This window comes from Peromyscus eremicus, chromosome 6 (assembly GCF_949786415.1).
Source record: "Peromyscus eremicus chromosome 6, PerEre_H2_v1, whole genome shotgun sequence".
NCBI classification, from domain to species: domain Eukaryota; kingdom Metazoa; phylum Chordata; class Mammalia; order Rodentia; family Cricetidae; genus Peromyscus; species Peromyscus eremicus.
The window spans coordinates 54339013-54352542 of record NC_081421.1 but is presented as its reverse complement, the minus strand read 5'-3'; the positions used below and the strand labels follow the sequence as shown (position 1 = coordinate 54352542).

The 13530-nt window shown below is 42.9% G+C and overlaps 1 protein-coding gene and 1 non-coding gene across 3 annotated transcripts in view; one reads left to right on the top strand and one right to left on the bottom strand.

Moving 5' to 3' along the window:
* Positions 1-13530, top strand: part of Tmem144 (transmembrane protein 144) — a 44111-nt gene that overhangs the window by 8662 nt on the left and 21919 nt on the right. For both annotated transcript variants that reach the window (XM_059265519.1, XM_059265520.1), the window contains exons 2-5: positions 4610-4772; positions 7139-7261; positions 10067-10166; positions 11905-11985. In XM_059265519.1, coding sequence (XP_059121502.1) covers positions 4664-4772; positions 7139-7261; positions 10067-10166; positions 11905-11985 — 413 coding nt within the window. In that variant the 5' untranslated portion in view covers positions 4610-4663. The remainder of the gene's footprint in view (positions 1-4609; positions 4773-7138; positions 7262-10066; positions 10167-11904; positions 11986-13530) is intronic.
* Positions 8875-8979, bottom strand: LOC131913897 (U6 spliceosomal RNA). Its single transcript, XR_009379974.1, has one exon. It is a non-coding gene; the product is annotated as a U6 spliceosomal RNA (small nuclear RNA).

Sequence of the window (13530 nt, the reverse complement as noted above, 5' to 3'; positions counted from 1 at the left end):
TTGCTTCTCTTTCCTGTGAACCTCATGTGACCCATTAGTGGATGGCGTCAGCTCAATGCCACCCCAAGAGGCCTGCTTTAAACTTAGACTAGGGCGGAACCTAGCACTTCCTCATCTTCAAGTCCATGTCTGTGCCCTCTGCTGCACCAGTACCAGCACTGCTGTCTAGGAGAGCTCTCTCAATCTCTCTCTCTCTCTCTCTCTCTCTCTCTCTCTCTCTCTCTCTCTCTCTCTCTCACACACACACACACACACACACACACACACACACACACACACATTCTCAGCTGCTGAAGAGGGTCCAATGCAGGCAAATCTACATTGTACACTAGTGGCTGCTTTTTTTTTTCTCAGAATCTCTACCGGGTATCAGGAGTCTGCACTCTAACTCATCGCCCTGATGGTTCCTATAACTGATGAGGTGGGAGAAGTCTTGATCTAAAATATGACTCACAGCCTGCTTTCCCACTCCAGTTTCCTGGAGGACATTTTCAAAGAAATTGACTCCTGGGCCAAGCTTTACTTTAGCTACTCCAGCCTGTGGTTTGTATAAAGCCACTTTCCTTGGCCATTGCAATGTGCCAGCAAGCTGCAAAGGTGACAGTCCTACAGGGCAGTTAGTACACACGACATTTGCACACACACATTAGTGGTTTAGATGCCTTTGTCCAGGCCCATGATCCCAGCTCCACGGGAGGCTGAATCTGGAGGATCACAAGCTTAAAGTCCACTTGGGCTGTGGAGTAAGTGCAAGCCAGTCTAGGCAACCTTGTGAGAAGCTGTCTCGGAGTTTAAAAAGGAAAAAAAGAGGGAGGAGGTACAACTAGTAGAGCATTTGCCTAACAAGGAAGAACAGATTGGGGTAACTTAGTCATTTTTTTATAATGCCTCTGTTTTTGGCTTATCCACAAACCACACAGATAAAGGTGTGATGTTTAAGAGTAGGTGACTTGCTACTCCCTGACATATCTCTTCTTTAAGAGCAAAGAACCTCTCTGGTTAACTTGCTGATTGACAGAGAGCCTGACAACTCCTTGGTCACCTGACTGAGCTCCAGCCCTCCACTGGGAGGGTGTCCCCAGCCTCTGCCTGGGAGGGGACTCTGGTCTCCTTCCCAGACGCCGCCGCCGCTGGCAGGAAGTCCTAGGAAGAGCCGGGCTGGCCTCTTCTGCCCGCACAGTGAGTACCCACCAGGTCACCTGGGTCTGAGGACTGCCCTGTAACTCGCTTCTACGAAAAACTCTCAGAGCAAGTACGTGCCAGCACCGCTGACATCAGCCCAGAGACAGCCGAAGCTGCCCTCAGATTGGAGGAAACTAAAGGAAACCAGAAAAGAAATCTTTGAACTAGAGCAGGCAGTATTGCTCCGAGCAGCCGGTACTATCTTGGAGGGAGGGGAAGGGCTGATTCAAACTTTAAATTAGTAGGGGAAAAAAAGCAGACATACCAGTAATGAAGAGAAAGAATTAACGTGGTGTAATAAAATATCAGTGGTCACTGAACAAGTAAACCTTAAGATACTTGGTCTTGAGACTTTTCAACTGAAGAATGTTGAAAGCTTTTAGCCCGGAAAAATGCCGAACTATTGAGATGGCTGCTGCCCCGATTGACACCTGGCCTAAGGTAAACGTGTATGGGCAGGTCACGTGCTACTTGAACCACGTGATGTTTATGGGTCTATTGTCCTGAAAAAAATTTTTAAATGAATGTGGGGGGAAAAAATTCACAAGTTTAAAGCCTGCCTAGAAAAGCCTGTGAGACTGTCTCAAAAAAAAAAAAAAAAAAAAGTAAAATTAAGGGCTGGGGGTTTCAGCTGAGCAGAGCGTTCAACTAGCACGCTGTGAGTTTAACTTAAGAAATCAATAAATAATAATAATAATAATAATAATAATAATAATAATAATAATAATAATGAAAATCGGGGTCTCATTATCATAGTCCTGGCTGGCTTGGAACTAACTATGTAAACCAGGCAGGAACTGAACACAGAGATCTGACTGCTTCTGCCTCCTGAGTGCTGGGTTTTAGTTTGCTACCAACCTGAGTTGGAAATAAGATTTTCAAAGGAGTGGTGTGAGATAGGTTTGTGCTCAAAGGGAATTGGGGATAAATGCTTGGTAAAGTTATGATGCTTCTCCTTATCAAAGAAATGTCACCGATTTAGAACGAGGTGCATGCAGCCTTCCTCGGGGTTACCTGGGATTGTCAGTACACACAGGGAATTAGATCACATGCTTTCTGACACATGTGGGAGCTGTGTGCTGTGAGCAAACGTCATGCATCTAAGGCAATAACGGACGGAAGCTGACTCAGCAGTCAAATGGGGTCATGTGCTCTGATCAACACTACCAACTATCCTTTCGATCCGGGCTCATACCTGGGGCTGCCCGTCAATATTCGTTAGTGGAGCCCTCTTTTCTCTCCAATAATCTGCCTCTTTTAGAGGTTAGGCACGGTCCTCTTATCCATGTGCTTGCTTTGCTTGTTCTAATTAAAACGGAAAAGAAGTGATTTCTTAGTTACTAAATCTGTATTTTCAGTCCATGGCAGCTTTCCAAAGTGACTCATGTTCAGCGGGCTTTTCCAAATACTGCCACTGAGAAATATCTGACTTTTGGTTACTGGTGGGCTTGATCCTTCTCTTCCTGTGTGCATGCATGTGATGTATGTGTGGGTGCAGGCATATGAGTGCACAGGTGGGGGGTCAGAGGAAGACATGAGTGTCTCCCTTCAGGGCTCTCTACTTTATTGTTACTGTTTAACTGAGAACATTAGAAAACTCTATAAAATATGAAATGCTCCATGAAATTTGTCTGTCATCCTTGCTGCAGGGACCAGTTTAATTTTCCCTGTATCTTTTTTTAAAAATTTATTTTTATTTTATATGCGTTGGTGTTTTGCCTGCATATATGTTTATGTGAGGCTGTCAGGTCCCCTGGCACTGGAGTGACAGACAGTTGTGAGCTGCCATGTGGGTGCTGGGAATCGAACCTGGGTCCTCTGGAAGGACAGCATGTGCTCTTAACCACTGAGCCATCTCTCCAGCCCCCTCCCTGTATCTTTTTTTAGCTTTAGTATTTGTGATGCCAAAGCAAGCAGTATTTTTTTAAAGATTTATTTTTGTTTTTATTTATGGATGTTTGTTTGTGGCTGTGAGTATACGTGTGTGCAGATGCCTGTAGAGGCCAAATGAGGGAGTTGGTTCCTCTGGAGCTGGACTTACAGATGGTTGAGTCGTCCAACTTTGGTACTGGGAACCAAAAGCTTAGGTGTCCGGAAGAGTAGCGAGTGATTTTTTGACTGCCGGGCCATCTTTCCAGCCCTTCCACTTAACTTTTTGAGACAGAGTCTCTCACAGAATCTGAAACTGAGCATTTAAGCTAGACTGGCTGGCCACTGAGCCCCTGTGACCCTACTGTCTCTGCTCCCTCCCCACCCAGCCTTGAAGTTGCCGTCACATGCTTTTCTCCAGCTTTTAAGTGGGTGCTGAGGATCTGAACTCACGTCACAAGCACCTTACCCACTGAGCCACCTCCCCCAGCCATCTGTCACTTCTCTTCACTGGGGAACCAGAACTTGTATGTAGCAATGACATCTGATAGAAATTTTTGCAGTGATGGAAAACCCTAGAATCTGCAGTGTCCAGAATGGTGGCTGCTAGACATGGGTGGTGACTAAGTACTTGAAACATAATTTGGCTGAAGACCTGATTTTTTTTTCCTTTTCCTGAGCTGATTAATTTTATTGAAAACCTGGTTATCTGTAGGTGGCTTGGTGCTCCCAGACTGTACAGCTGGGATACCTAACCAGCTGCCTCACGCTGTTCCGCAGGCCGCTCTTATACAGCTCATTGCTGCTCAGACTCCGCAAGATTCATGAAGCATTTTCTTCTGCTTTGACTTAAAAATATTAATAATTAGATTATTTGTTTCTTTATACATGTATACAGCATGCCTGTGTGTGTGCACCGTGCTAAAGACTGAACCCAGGGCCCCGTGAATATTTAAGCACATGCTCTACCACTGAGCTGTACCTCAGACAAGACTCTTTGGCTACGGACTTACTGCTTACTCTAGGTATACTAATGAAAAGATAAGATTCTGAATCTGCGGTGGGCCATACAACCTGCATGTGCCCTTAGGCTCGGGTCTGGAACACAGCAAACGCTTTTGCTTACAAAGCACTTCATTGTTCTGAAAGTCTTCTCGGGTGCTTTTGAATTGATTGACACAACAACCCGTTAAATAGAGTCCAAGCCCAGAAATTTGTTCACCATGCCAGTCTGCTTTACAGAGAAACCATCTTTGTAATATAGAAAAATTGGATCCAGATCTTGTAAAATGTTAGATTTTCAAACTCTGAAGGAAAAAAAAAAAACAACAACACTTGGTTTATTTTATTATAAGTTAGCAATAAAAAATTATTGGTAGAACAAATGAAACACATGAATTGTGAGCATCCTGTAAAAAATGATAGATTTTTGCATCATGACCTGACTAACCGCAAAAAAGGAGCCTGAGCTGCTTTTGATCAGTGGACTTCGTGTCCTGATCACAACTGGTTCACAGGTTCACAGCTTCTCACCTTCATTTTATTTCTTTTGTTTCAGAAACTCTTGAAAAACACAGACCAAAAGTAAGACAGTCCTGCCACCCCTGCAACCATGAGCAATAACGGAACAGATTTCACCACGGGCTACCTCTCCTCTGCTGTAGCAATTGTCTTGTTTGGCTCCAACTTTGTACCACTTAAAAAATATGACACGGGTGATGGTAATTGTTTGTTTTTAACCTAAACTTGCTTTTAAGTGTCTTGGCTACTTGTTTGTTTTTGTTTTATCTTTTAAAAATAACAGCTAAAAAATTGTTTTATTGATTATGGGATCTAGTAATAGAACTCACATAAATCATCTCCCAGTGCCCGTTGCAGTACACCAAGAGTGAGTCAGGACAGGGAGGCCAGATTGCACTCGATGAAAAAGCAAGGTGGGTACCACTGGAAAAGCTTCTTGGCCGTGACTCTGTGTTTATAAAATCGGTACATTATGGCCAGTTCCGCTCTCAGCATTCATTCGAAAACCAATTTTCAACACAGCTGATACATGAGAGACCAATCTGAACACCATACACACCTGTTGACTAGTGAACAAGTTCTTCTCTAACTAACCATGAAGGGCTAACACAGAAAGCTGCTCCCCATTAAAGAAAGACACGAGGCAGTACTAAAACCTACACACTTCTCGACACAAAGCTGTGCATCAGGTTTCCTAAGTTACCACCTGTGCACTCACAGACACACATTCTTTGCCACAAAACTGTGCACTGGGCTTTCTCAGTTCACCACACATGATCCCCCACATCTGAAGTCAGACCCCCATTCCGGCAGCCCTGCAGTGGTCCACAGGCTTCGCTCTTCACGGTGCTCCCTCCTCACAAACCTCCAGTCCTTCTAAACTAAGGGGCTGTGTGGAGTGCGTTGTTACTGTACTTAGACATCTCGTTAGTTCAAACTGTTTTTTAATACATTGCTGGTGCAGTCTTTCCATGTCATCCCCAAACCAGATTTGGTTCTGTTTTGAGGTTTTCAATGCGTGTTTTTGCACAGTGCTGTAATTTTTAGAAACACGTACGTATGTCATCGTGCAGCAAAACAGTACAAGCCGATGGTTAGTGAAGGGAAGCAAGAGTTGCTTTTGCCTTTGGAAGACCCTTGCTCTCTGATCTCCCTTTGGAAGCCAGAATGGATTTCTCAGTGAACTTACTCAGTGAGCACCTCTTGGGAGGTAACTTCCCAGTTATTTTTGTGTGTTGTTTGTTTATTTATTTTGGTTTTTGGAGATTGGGTTTCTCTACATAGCCCTGGCTATCCTGGAACTCTCTTTGTAGACAAGGCTGGCCTCGAACTCAGAGATCTGCCTCCCGAATGCTGGGATTAAAGGTGTGTACCACCACGCTAGGCCAGTTATAGTTAAATCTCCCTGGTTCCTTAGTCTTCATACTCCTTAGACAGCAGGGTTACAAATCTGTCCCCCTTGGCTGGAGCTTGACAAGCATAGAAACTAGTAGAAAAATAACCAGAAGGGGCAGCTGGCCTAGCTTCGGGGTTTGTGATCCTGAACACGTGTCCCGTGTGTGTGTGTGTGTGTGTGTGTGTGTGTGTGTGTGTGTGTGTGTGTGTGTTTCTGAAAACTGAAACCAAGGCCTCTGCACATATTAGAGTGCTCTGGTCTGAGTTTCCCCCAACCAAGCAAGTTTCACCAGCTTTTTGTTTCCAATTTCACACTTGTAGCACAAAGATTTTCTTCCTCTCCAATACTGTTTTGTTGTTTTGGAGGTTAGTAGACTTTTTTTTTTTTTTTACCTCTACTCTGTTGTAAGAATGAACAGAAAGAGACAAAAGTCCTACAAAAAAGTGGAATCAAAAGTGGCAGCGTGGTGTTGCAGCTTCCTTGGCACTTCGTTCAGTGTGGGTTTTGAACCCCTAAGCCTTGATCTTTTCAGTCCCCAAGCCTTGATGGTACGGGAGCCTTGAATGGCCACTGCCATGTTCATCCTCGGGTAAGTGGCCAGCAGCATCTTATAAGAAGCAGAGGAGCCCTGGCCTGGAAGGCTGAATCTCAGGCTTGTAAAAATCTGTCTTATCACAGAAATTAAACTCCAGCAGTGTGAGCCACAAATGGCCACTTGTATCCCGAGATTTAAGTTACTGCTGCACAGTTTGGAAGGTCTCAACAGATGTTTTGGCAGTGGCCATGACACTGGCATCCTAGTGAAAACACAGCGTCCGTCTTCTCAAAATTCTTTGACAGAAATTTCTTGATTTGTCAGCAGGTGAAATAGGATGTTAAGCAGGAACACACTGTGGACTTTTGGAGTCAAGCATCCAGGGTTTAGAGTCCAGTTAAAAATGTCCCTACCAGCTTTGGGGCCAAGTTACTTAAGCTCAAATTTGCCTTCTTGGCATCTGAGATGGGGTCGATTATGACATAGAGTAGTTGTAAGAATAAATGTGCCACATGCCCACTGTGGGGACATTTCCTAATTTGTGGCTGTTCTTCTAAGAACATCTTACAGATATTCCTAAACATGCATATACTCAAATCTTTCTGCCAAGTAATGCCAGGTTGTCTTATTTCCAGGGATGTTCCTTCAGTGGGTGCTCTGTGCTGCCATTTGGCTGGTCGCCTTAGTGGTCAACTTGGTACTACGCTGCCCTAAATTCTGGCCTTTTGCGATGCTCGGTGGCTTCATTTGGGCAACAGGTAATGTGTGTAGTCACCTAATACAGTGGTCATACTCACAACCAGGAGAAAAGGCACAGTGACTCAGTCATTAAATGCAGATAACATGGGCTGTGTATTGTTTCCCTTTCAGATATTCCTGGAAATTTCCTGATTTTTTTCCCCTTTAAATGTTGTAAGTTTATAGTCAGAGTTCTCTTGTGTCCTGCCTGGCCCGCAATCAGGACAAATCTCTCTTACCCGCCAGTCCCAAGTAAACACACGGAGGCTTATATTAATTAAAACTGCTCAGCCACTAGCTCAGGCTAACTACTGACTAGCTCTTACATTTAAACTCAGCCCATTTCTGTTAATCTATATGTTGCCACGTGACTTTACCTGTGTGCCATTACATGCTGCTCCCTGGACAGCAGGCTGGGGTCCTGACTCAGCCTTCCTCCTCCCAGAATTCTCCTTGTCTGCTTATCCTGCCTATACTTCCTGCCTGGCTACTGGCCAATGAATGTTTTATTAAACCAGTGTACAAAAGCATTATCCCACAGCATAAGTTCCTGTTAGAAAACTATTATAGTAAATAAATTTGATCCTTTTAAAGTATAACTCAGATGCCATCTTATGCATTTGACCTTTCTAAGGCATGTTTATCAGAACATGTTTTAATAAAGAGTAATTCTTTGTTAACACCATTTTTAAACCTTATCCTTAAAAGCTGTCAAGTAGAGGCATGTAATCATTTTGAGTAACATTTAACAAAGAAAACAGACAATAAAAAATGTCCTTGCTGCTTTATCAATTCCTTAAACTCTATAGTAGAATTTAATATTTCCAGTTAACTAATCAGAAACAGTTCTCTTTTTTATATGAACTCCCTCTGGAAAGTTCATCTTTTTGTATTTTAACAAAGAAAATTACTAAAAATCTTTAAGAGATAAATTTGTTAGAAGCAAATAAAATTGAAAATGTTAAAATCCTACTTGTTACCCATTTGAGTCTTTGAAGGACTGTCTTGGGGTTTTTATTACTGTGAAGGGACACCACGACCATGGCAACTCTAATTAAAAAAAAAAAAAAAAACCTTTAATTGCAGTGGCTCGCTTACAGTTTCAGAAGTTCAGTCCATTATCATCATGGTGGGGAGCATGGCAGCATGCAGGCAGACTGGAGGAATAGCTGAGAGTCCTACATCTTGCAGGCAACAGGAAGTCGACTGAGACATTGGGAGGTAGCCTGAACATAGGAAACCTCAAAGCCCACCCCCACAGTGATACCCTTCCTCCAACAGGGCCATACCCACTTCAACAAAGCCACACCTCCTAATAGTGCCACCCCCATGAGATTTTAATAAGATTTATTAAGCTGAGATCAAAGTAAGTATAATTTTACATTTCCACTAGAATTTACATTACCATACCTCACATGTATGTGACTCTGTGATTTTTTTACTGTGTGAAATTGGGAGAATGAACAGCGTTCACTCATTTCCTCTAGGCTTTTGGAGGCAGAGTTGCACTATATGCAGCCCAGGCTGGCCTAGAACTCTGAGTCCTCCTGCCTCTGTTCCCAGTAGAATTGCAGATGAGACACATCTCTCTTTTGTCAACCTGCAGATTTTTTTTTTTTGGTCAAGGCTGGTGTAAAATATGAAATGCTTCTTGAATTTGTATGTCCTCCTTGTGCAGGGTCCATGATAATCTTATGTGTATCACTCCAATTTTAATAGGTGCACTGCTAATGTGAGCATTTTTTTTAATTTTTGAAATTTTATTTTAGTTAAATAATTTTTAAAAATGTATGCATTTATATTTGTGAGATGGGCTATCATTATGTGGCCTTGGCTGACCTGGAGCTATCTATGTAGATCAGACTGGCCTTTAACTCACAGAGGTCCTGGGATTAAAGGCATGGGCTACCACACCAGGTCCATTGTGCAGATCATTATAGATACCAGAACATTTGTCCCTCAAGCAGTTTCCACTATGGTCAACGTGGAGAAGTAGGCAACCAAACTTGAGAAACATCACCACGTTACAGATTATAACAACCAGCTGGTCTGGGGCACAGAGGAGAGAGAAGAGGGAGATATAAGGACTTCATTGCAAGTGGTTAAAGAGGAGACATCAACACCTCGAGACCAGGAGAACTTTCCAAAAGGGAAAATAAGTGGAGCAGGGTACCATATGACTCGAAAGCCTCTAACACTTCCACAGTGGAGGACATCTACGTGCAAAATTGCTTCAGCAGTTCATAGAATAACTCTAAAACTCAAGTTGTACTAGACTACAGCTGCATCACAGAGCACACGGGTCCCTGATCAACAGCTGAAAGCAGGACACAAAGGGGACTCACAAATCTAAAGAAGAAACCTTCAAGAGGAAACTGCAGGATGGAGTCAGGATGCAGAGAAAGTAGTCTGTTTTATAAAGAGCGGCAATGAGCTGGGTATGGTGGAGCAGCCACAGTCCCAGATACCAGGGAGGGTGGGATCTCGTGAGCCAAGAGTGGGAGCTAGCTTCTTCAACATGGCAAGAACTTGTCTCAGTAACAACCATGCTAATGTCAACATTCAACACTATCATGGATTGGCCCTGAGTGACCCTCAAGAGCATAAGGTAATGTTGGTGAGACTCTGGAAAAACAGCCAGGGAGTGCAGACCACATCCTGAAGTTGAGTTAGGGCAGAAGTTGAAGTTAGGAAAACACACACACACACACACACACACACAAAAAAAAAAAAAAAAAAAAAAAAAAAACCCACTAATTTAACTTAGAAATGTATCTGTTGTACTGGAACTAACCCATTTTTTTCCCTATGTATTGTATCTACAGGGAACATTGCTGTTGTCCCAATTATCAAAACCATCGGTTTAGGTCTTGGAATCCTCATCTGGGGATCATTTAATACCCTAACTGGCTGGGCAAGCTCAAGGTAACACAATTCAAATGATCTCAGCTAAGATTCCTGCACCCTGCATTCAATCTAAACTGGGGTTTAGCCATACCAAGAGAAACAACTTGATTCTTCATCTCAAAGTATGGCTGGTACACATAGCCATGTCTAACTGTTATGTTGAAGCTCTTTGTAAATGACCTAGATAGTTGATGAAGACATAGAAAAGGAAATCAAAACAAAAAGTAAGGAGCTGTATCTGGGACACAAGTAGGGAGAGAGGAAGTCAGCTGATGTCTGCTTTCCCTTTCTACTGCAGGGTGGTTTGACAGACATGTTAAGGTGTATCATTCTCAACTGACTTTTAGAATTGTATGAGGTAAGCACAGTAAGAGAGCTGACACCCAAAGAGGCTGAGATGCTGAAGGTCATGTTCTAGCCAGGGACCAATTCTAAAGTAGATGTTCTTCCTCAGAATAGAGCAACAACCTATGGCTCCATCTCCCCAGCCTTTTGTAAAGATTTATTGAGATGTAGCCATATCCAATCATTTAGGTATTATTGTCTGTGACTGCTTTTGCAGTACAGTGGCGGAAAGAAGGGAGACAGGCACAACTAAAACACTCTGGCTCTATAAGAAGAACTTTTTCGACCCTAGCTATCCAAAAGGTTTGTCACAAGCCTCAGGCGGCCTTTGTATGGAAACTTAAGCTAACTAAAATGACAAATTTGAACCTTGTGTGTCCCAGTGGTACTAGCTACATTTGCAGAGGCTCCCCCGCTTCACACAGTGGCCTGGGTGGGAACACGATACTATCATGGACGTTGCATGAACAGTGTGTGATGCTCATGGTTAGTATCACATGTGCTTCTCACATGAGGGGACATGAGAACAGAGAACATTATTCTTGCCTCACTTTAAGGCCCCTCCTATACTCAAAAACATTGTAACTACCCCCAAAACAGCAAGGCAAATCAATCCACTAACTTACAGTATACGCATCCTTCTTTTGCTCCCCCACCCCGGAGTTTTATATGTTTTAATACAATGCTTTTTCTGGTTGCCTCACTCTCTTACCCCTGGATGGCTGTTCACAATGAATGATAATGATTGTGACAAAGTCAAACCATGATGAAAAGAATGTAAGTTAATGTCAAAGAACAGGAATTTTTCACCAAGAAGTCATTTTAAATACTTCAAATATTATAGAAGGGCTTGAGATGTAGCTTAGAGTTAGAGCACTGTCTAGCATGTGCAGGGCCTTGGGTTTGACTCCCAGCATTAAGATACATGTGTGTGTACAGGCACATACACATACACATTCACACACACATGCAATCACACACACTTTCCCGTGGTAGTTTTTTGGTTTGGTTTGGTTTTGATTTGCTTGGTTTTTGTTGTTTTGTTTTGTTTTTTCACATAGTTTTCTCACTATGTAGCCCTGGCTTGTTTGGAAATCAGTGTGTAGACCAGACTGGCTCAAAACTCAGAGATCTGCCTGTTTCTGCCTCCTGAGTGCTGTAGCCCAGACTGGCCTTGAGCTATTGTCTTACCTCTGGGGGTTACAGGAATGTACCACCATGCCTCAGCCATTATTTTTTCCACTTTAATATGGAAATTGGAGGCACAGTGTCAAAAAGTAACTTATCCAAAGCTAGACAGTGCATGAAAGAGCCAAGATTTCAACTCGAGTCCAGCCCCTATTCTATTCTCTTAAGCATTACTCTAAAACATTTTATCAGTATCTGATTTGATTTTCTTCTGAATTTCCAGGTTTGGCTGGTTTGGAATGGATGCAGAAGAAGTGCCACACCCCATGCTGAATTACTTTGGAGCTGGGCTGTCAGTAGTAAGGTCTGCAGCCATTATTAGACATCAGTTCTTTTAGGCATTCAGAGTGCTTTCTAAAGACTTGTTTTATATTTATTTTATTTATGTGTATGAATGTTCTACCTTCATGTATGTGCATCATGTGTGTGCCTGGTGCCTGAGTAAATCAGAAAAAAAGTGTCAGATTTCCTGAAACTACAGTCACAGATGATTGTGAGCTGACATGTAGATGCTGGGAGTCAAACCCGGGTCCTCTGGAAGAGCAACCAGTGCTCTTAACCACTGAGCCACCTCTCCAGCCCTGCTTCCTAAAGCTTTTGATGTCCTTGCATTTTTTTTTTAAACCTACATTTCATAAAATTTGTGTAAGTTTCCTGATTCTTCATTTTCAACAACAGGGCTTATTTCCAGAACAAGAAATAACAAATGAGGGGGTCAGGAACTCCAGTTTTAATTCTCAGAAGCTCCAAGAAACTGGGAAACATCACCTAACTGCTCTGAAGTTCAACTCCAGTATCTGTGCTAGATAGAGAATCACAGTACATTGCTCATGAAGGCGAACCAGAATGTATTAAATTATTTTGCCTTACAAAAGCATACTATCCAAGTCAATGCTCTGCTGGTTCCCTCTATGCCCCTGGAATGGTCGCTGAGTCTATTTAGGACAGTATTCCTCATCCAAGGGGGGATGCGCTATCCTCAGAGCATGCCTGAAACACAGGGAGTATCAAACATTATGACTTCACGCTTTTTCCTTTTTAACCAAGCACCAAGGCTGTACTTCTATAGTTTCAGCATGACAGAAAAGGTAGCAGAAATATCTTTTCCTTACAACTTTATGGGTTAGCTTTGTTATTATAGATCTCAGAACCTTCAGTGTGGTCATTTTTTTTCTTTTAAAGCTGAGAACGTCCGCCTTTTCACTGGAAGGCGACACTTAACGGGTCCTCTTTGGCGTATGGGATCTGCTAGCTTGCTTCGCCACTCTTGTGTTTCATGTCCAGGTTAGCTGAATCCAGGACTGCAAATCACTACAGCGGATTTGACCCAGAGGACTGCGAAGGGCTAAGTGCTGGGTCCTTCTTTAGGGTGGCTAATTTGGCACAGGGATGCTAATGCATGCCTCTGGCCTCAGACAAGGAGACAGCATCATGCTGTGGAGGGCAGTGCACAAGTTACAGTGTAGGAATGTGGATGCCTTGAGTTTAGCATGTCATGGCTGACTACAGGTAATGAGAACTTTGCTGAGCACTAATTCCAGCTTCCATCGCCCTGTTCTCCCATTCATTCTTTTTAACCCAGTCACCAATTTCTCACCTCTCACATTCTCTTTTAATACCTAGGTGTCCATGTCTGTCCCTCTACTTGTATGTACTATATCAATGGGGATGAAAATGACTTTGAATCTTTACACAGTGGCGTGTCGCCAATAAAACTCAAGCAAGAATTAGGTCACCTTAAATTCAGTCACCTATTCTCTCTGGGTTCCATTTATATCCACTGTCAGTGCTGCACATAACAAATAGCATCGCCTACAAAGATTTTAGTACTTTTTTAGTCTTCAGGGAA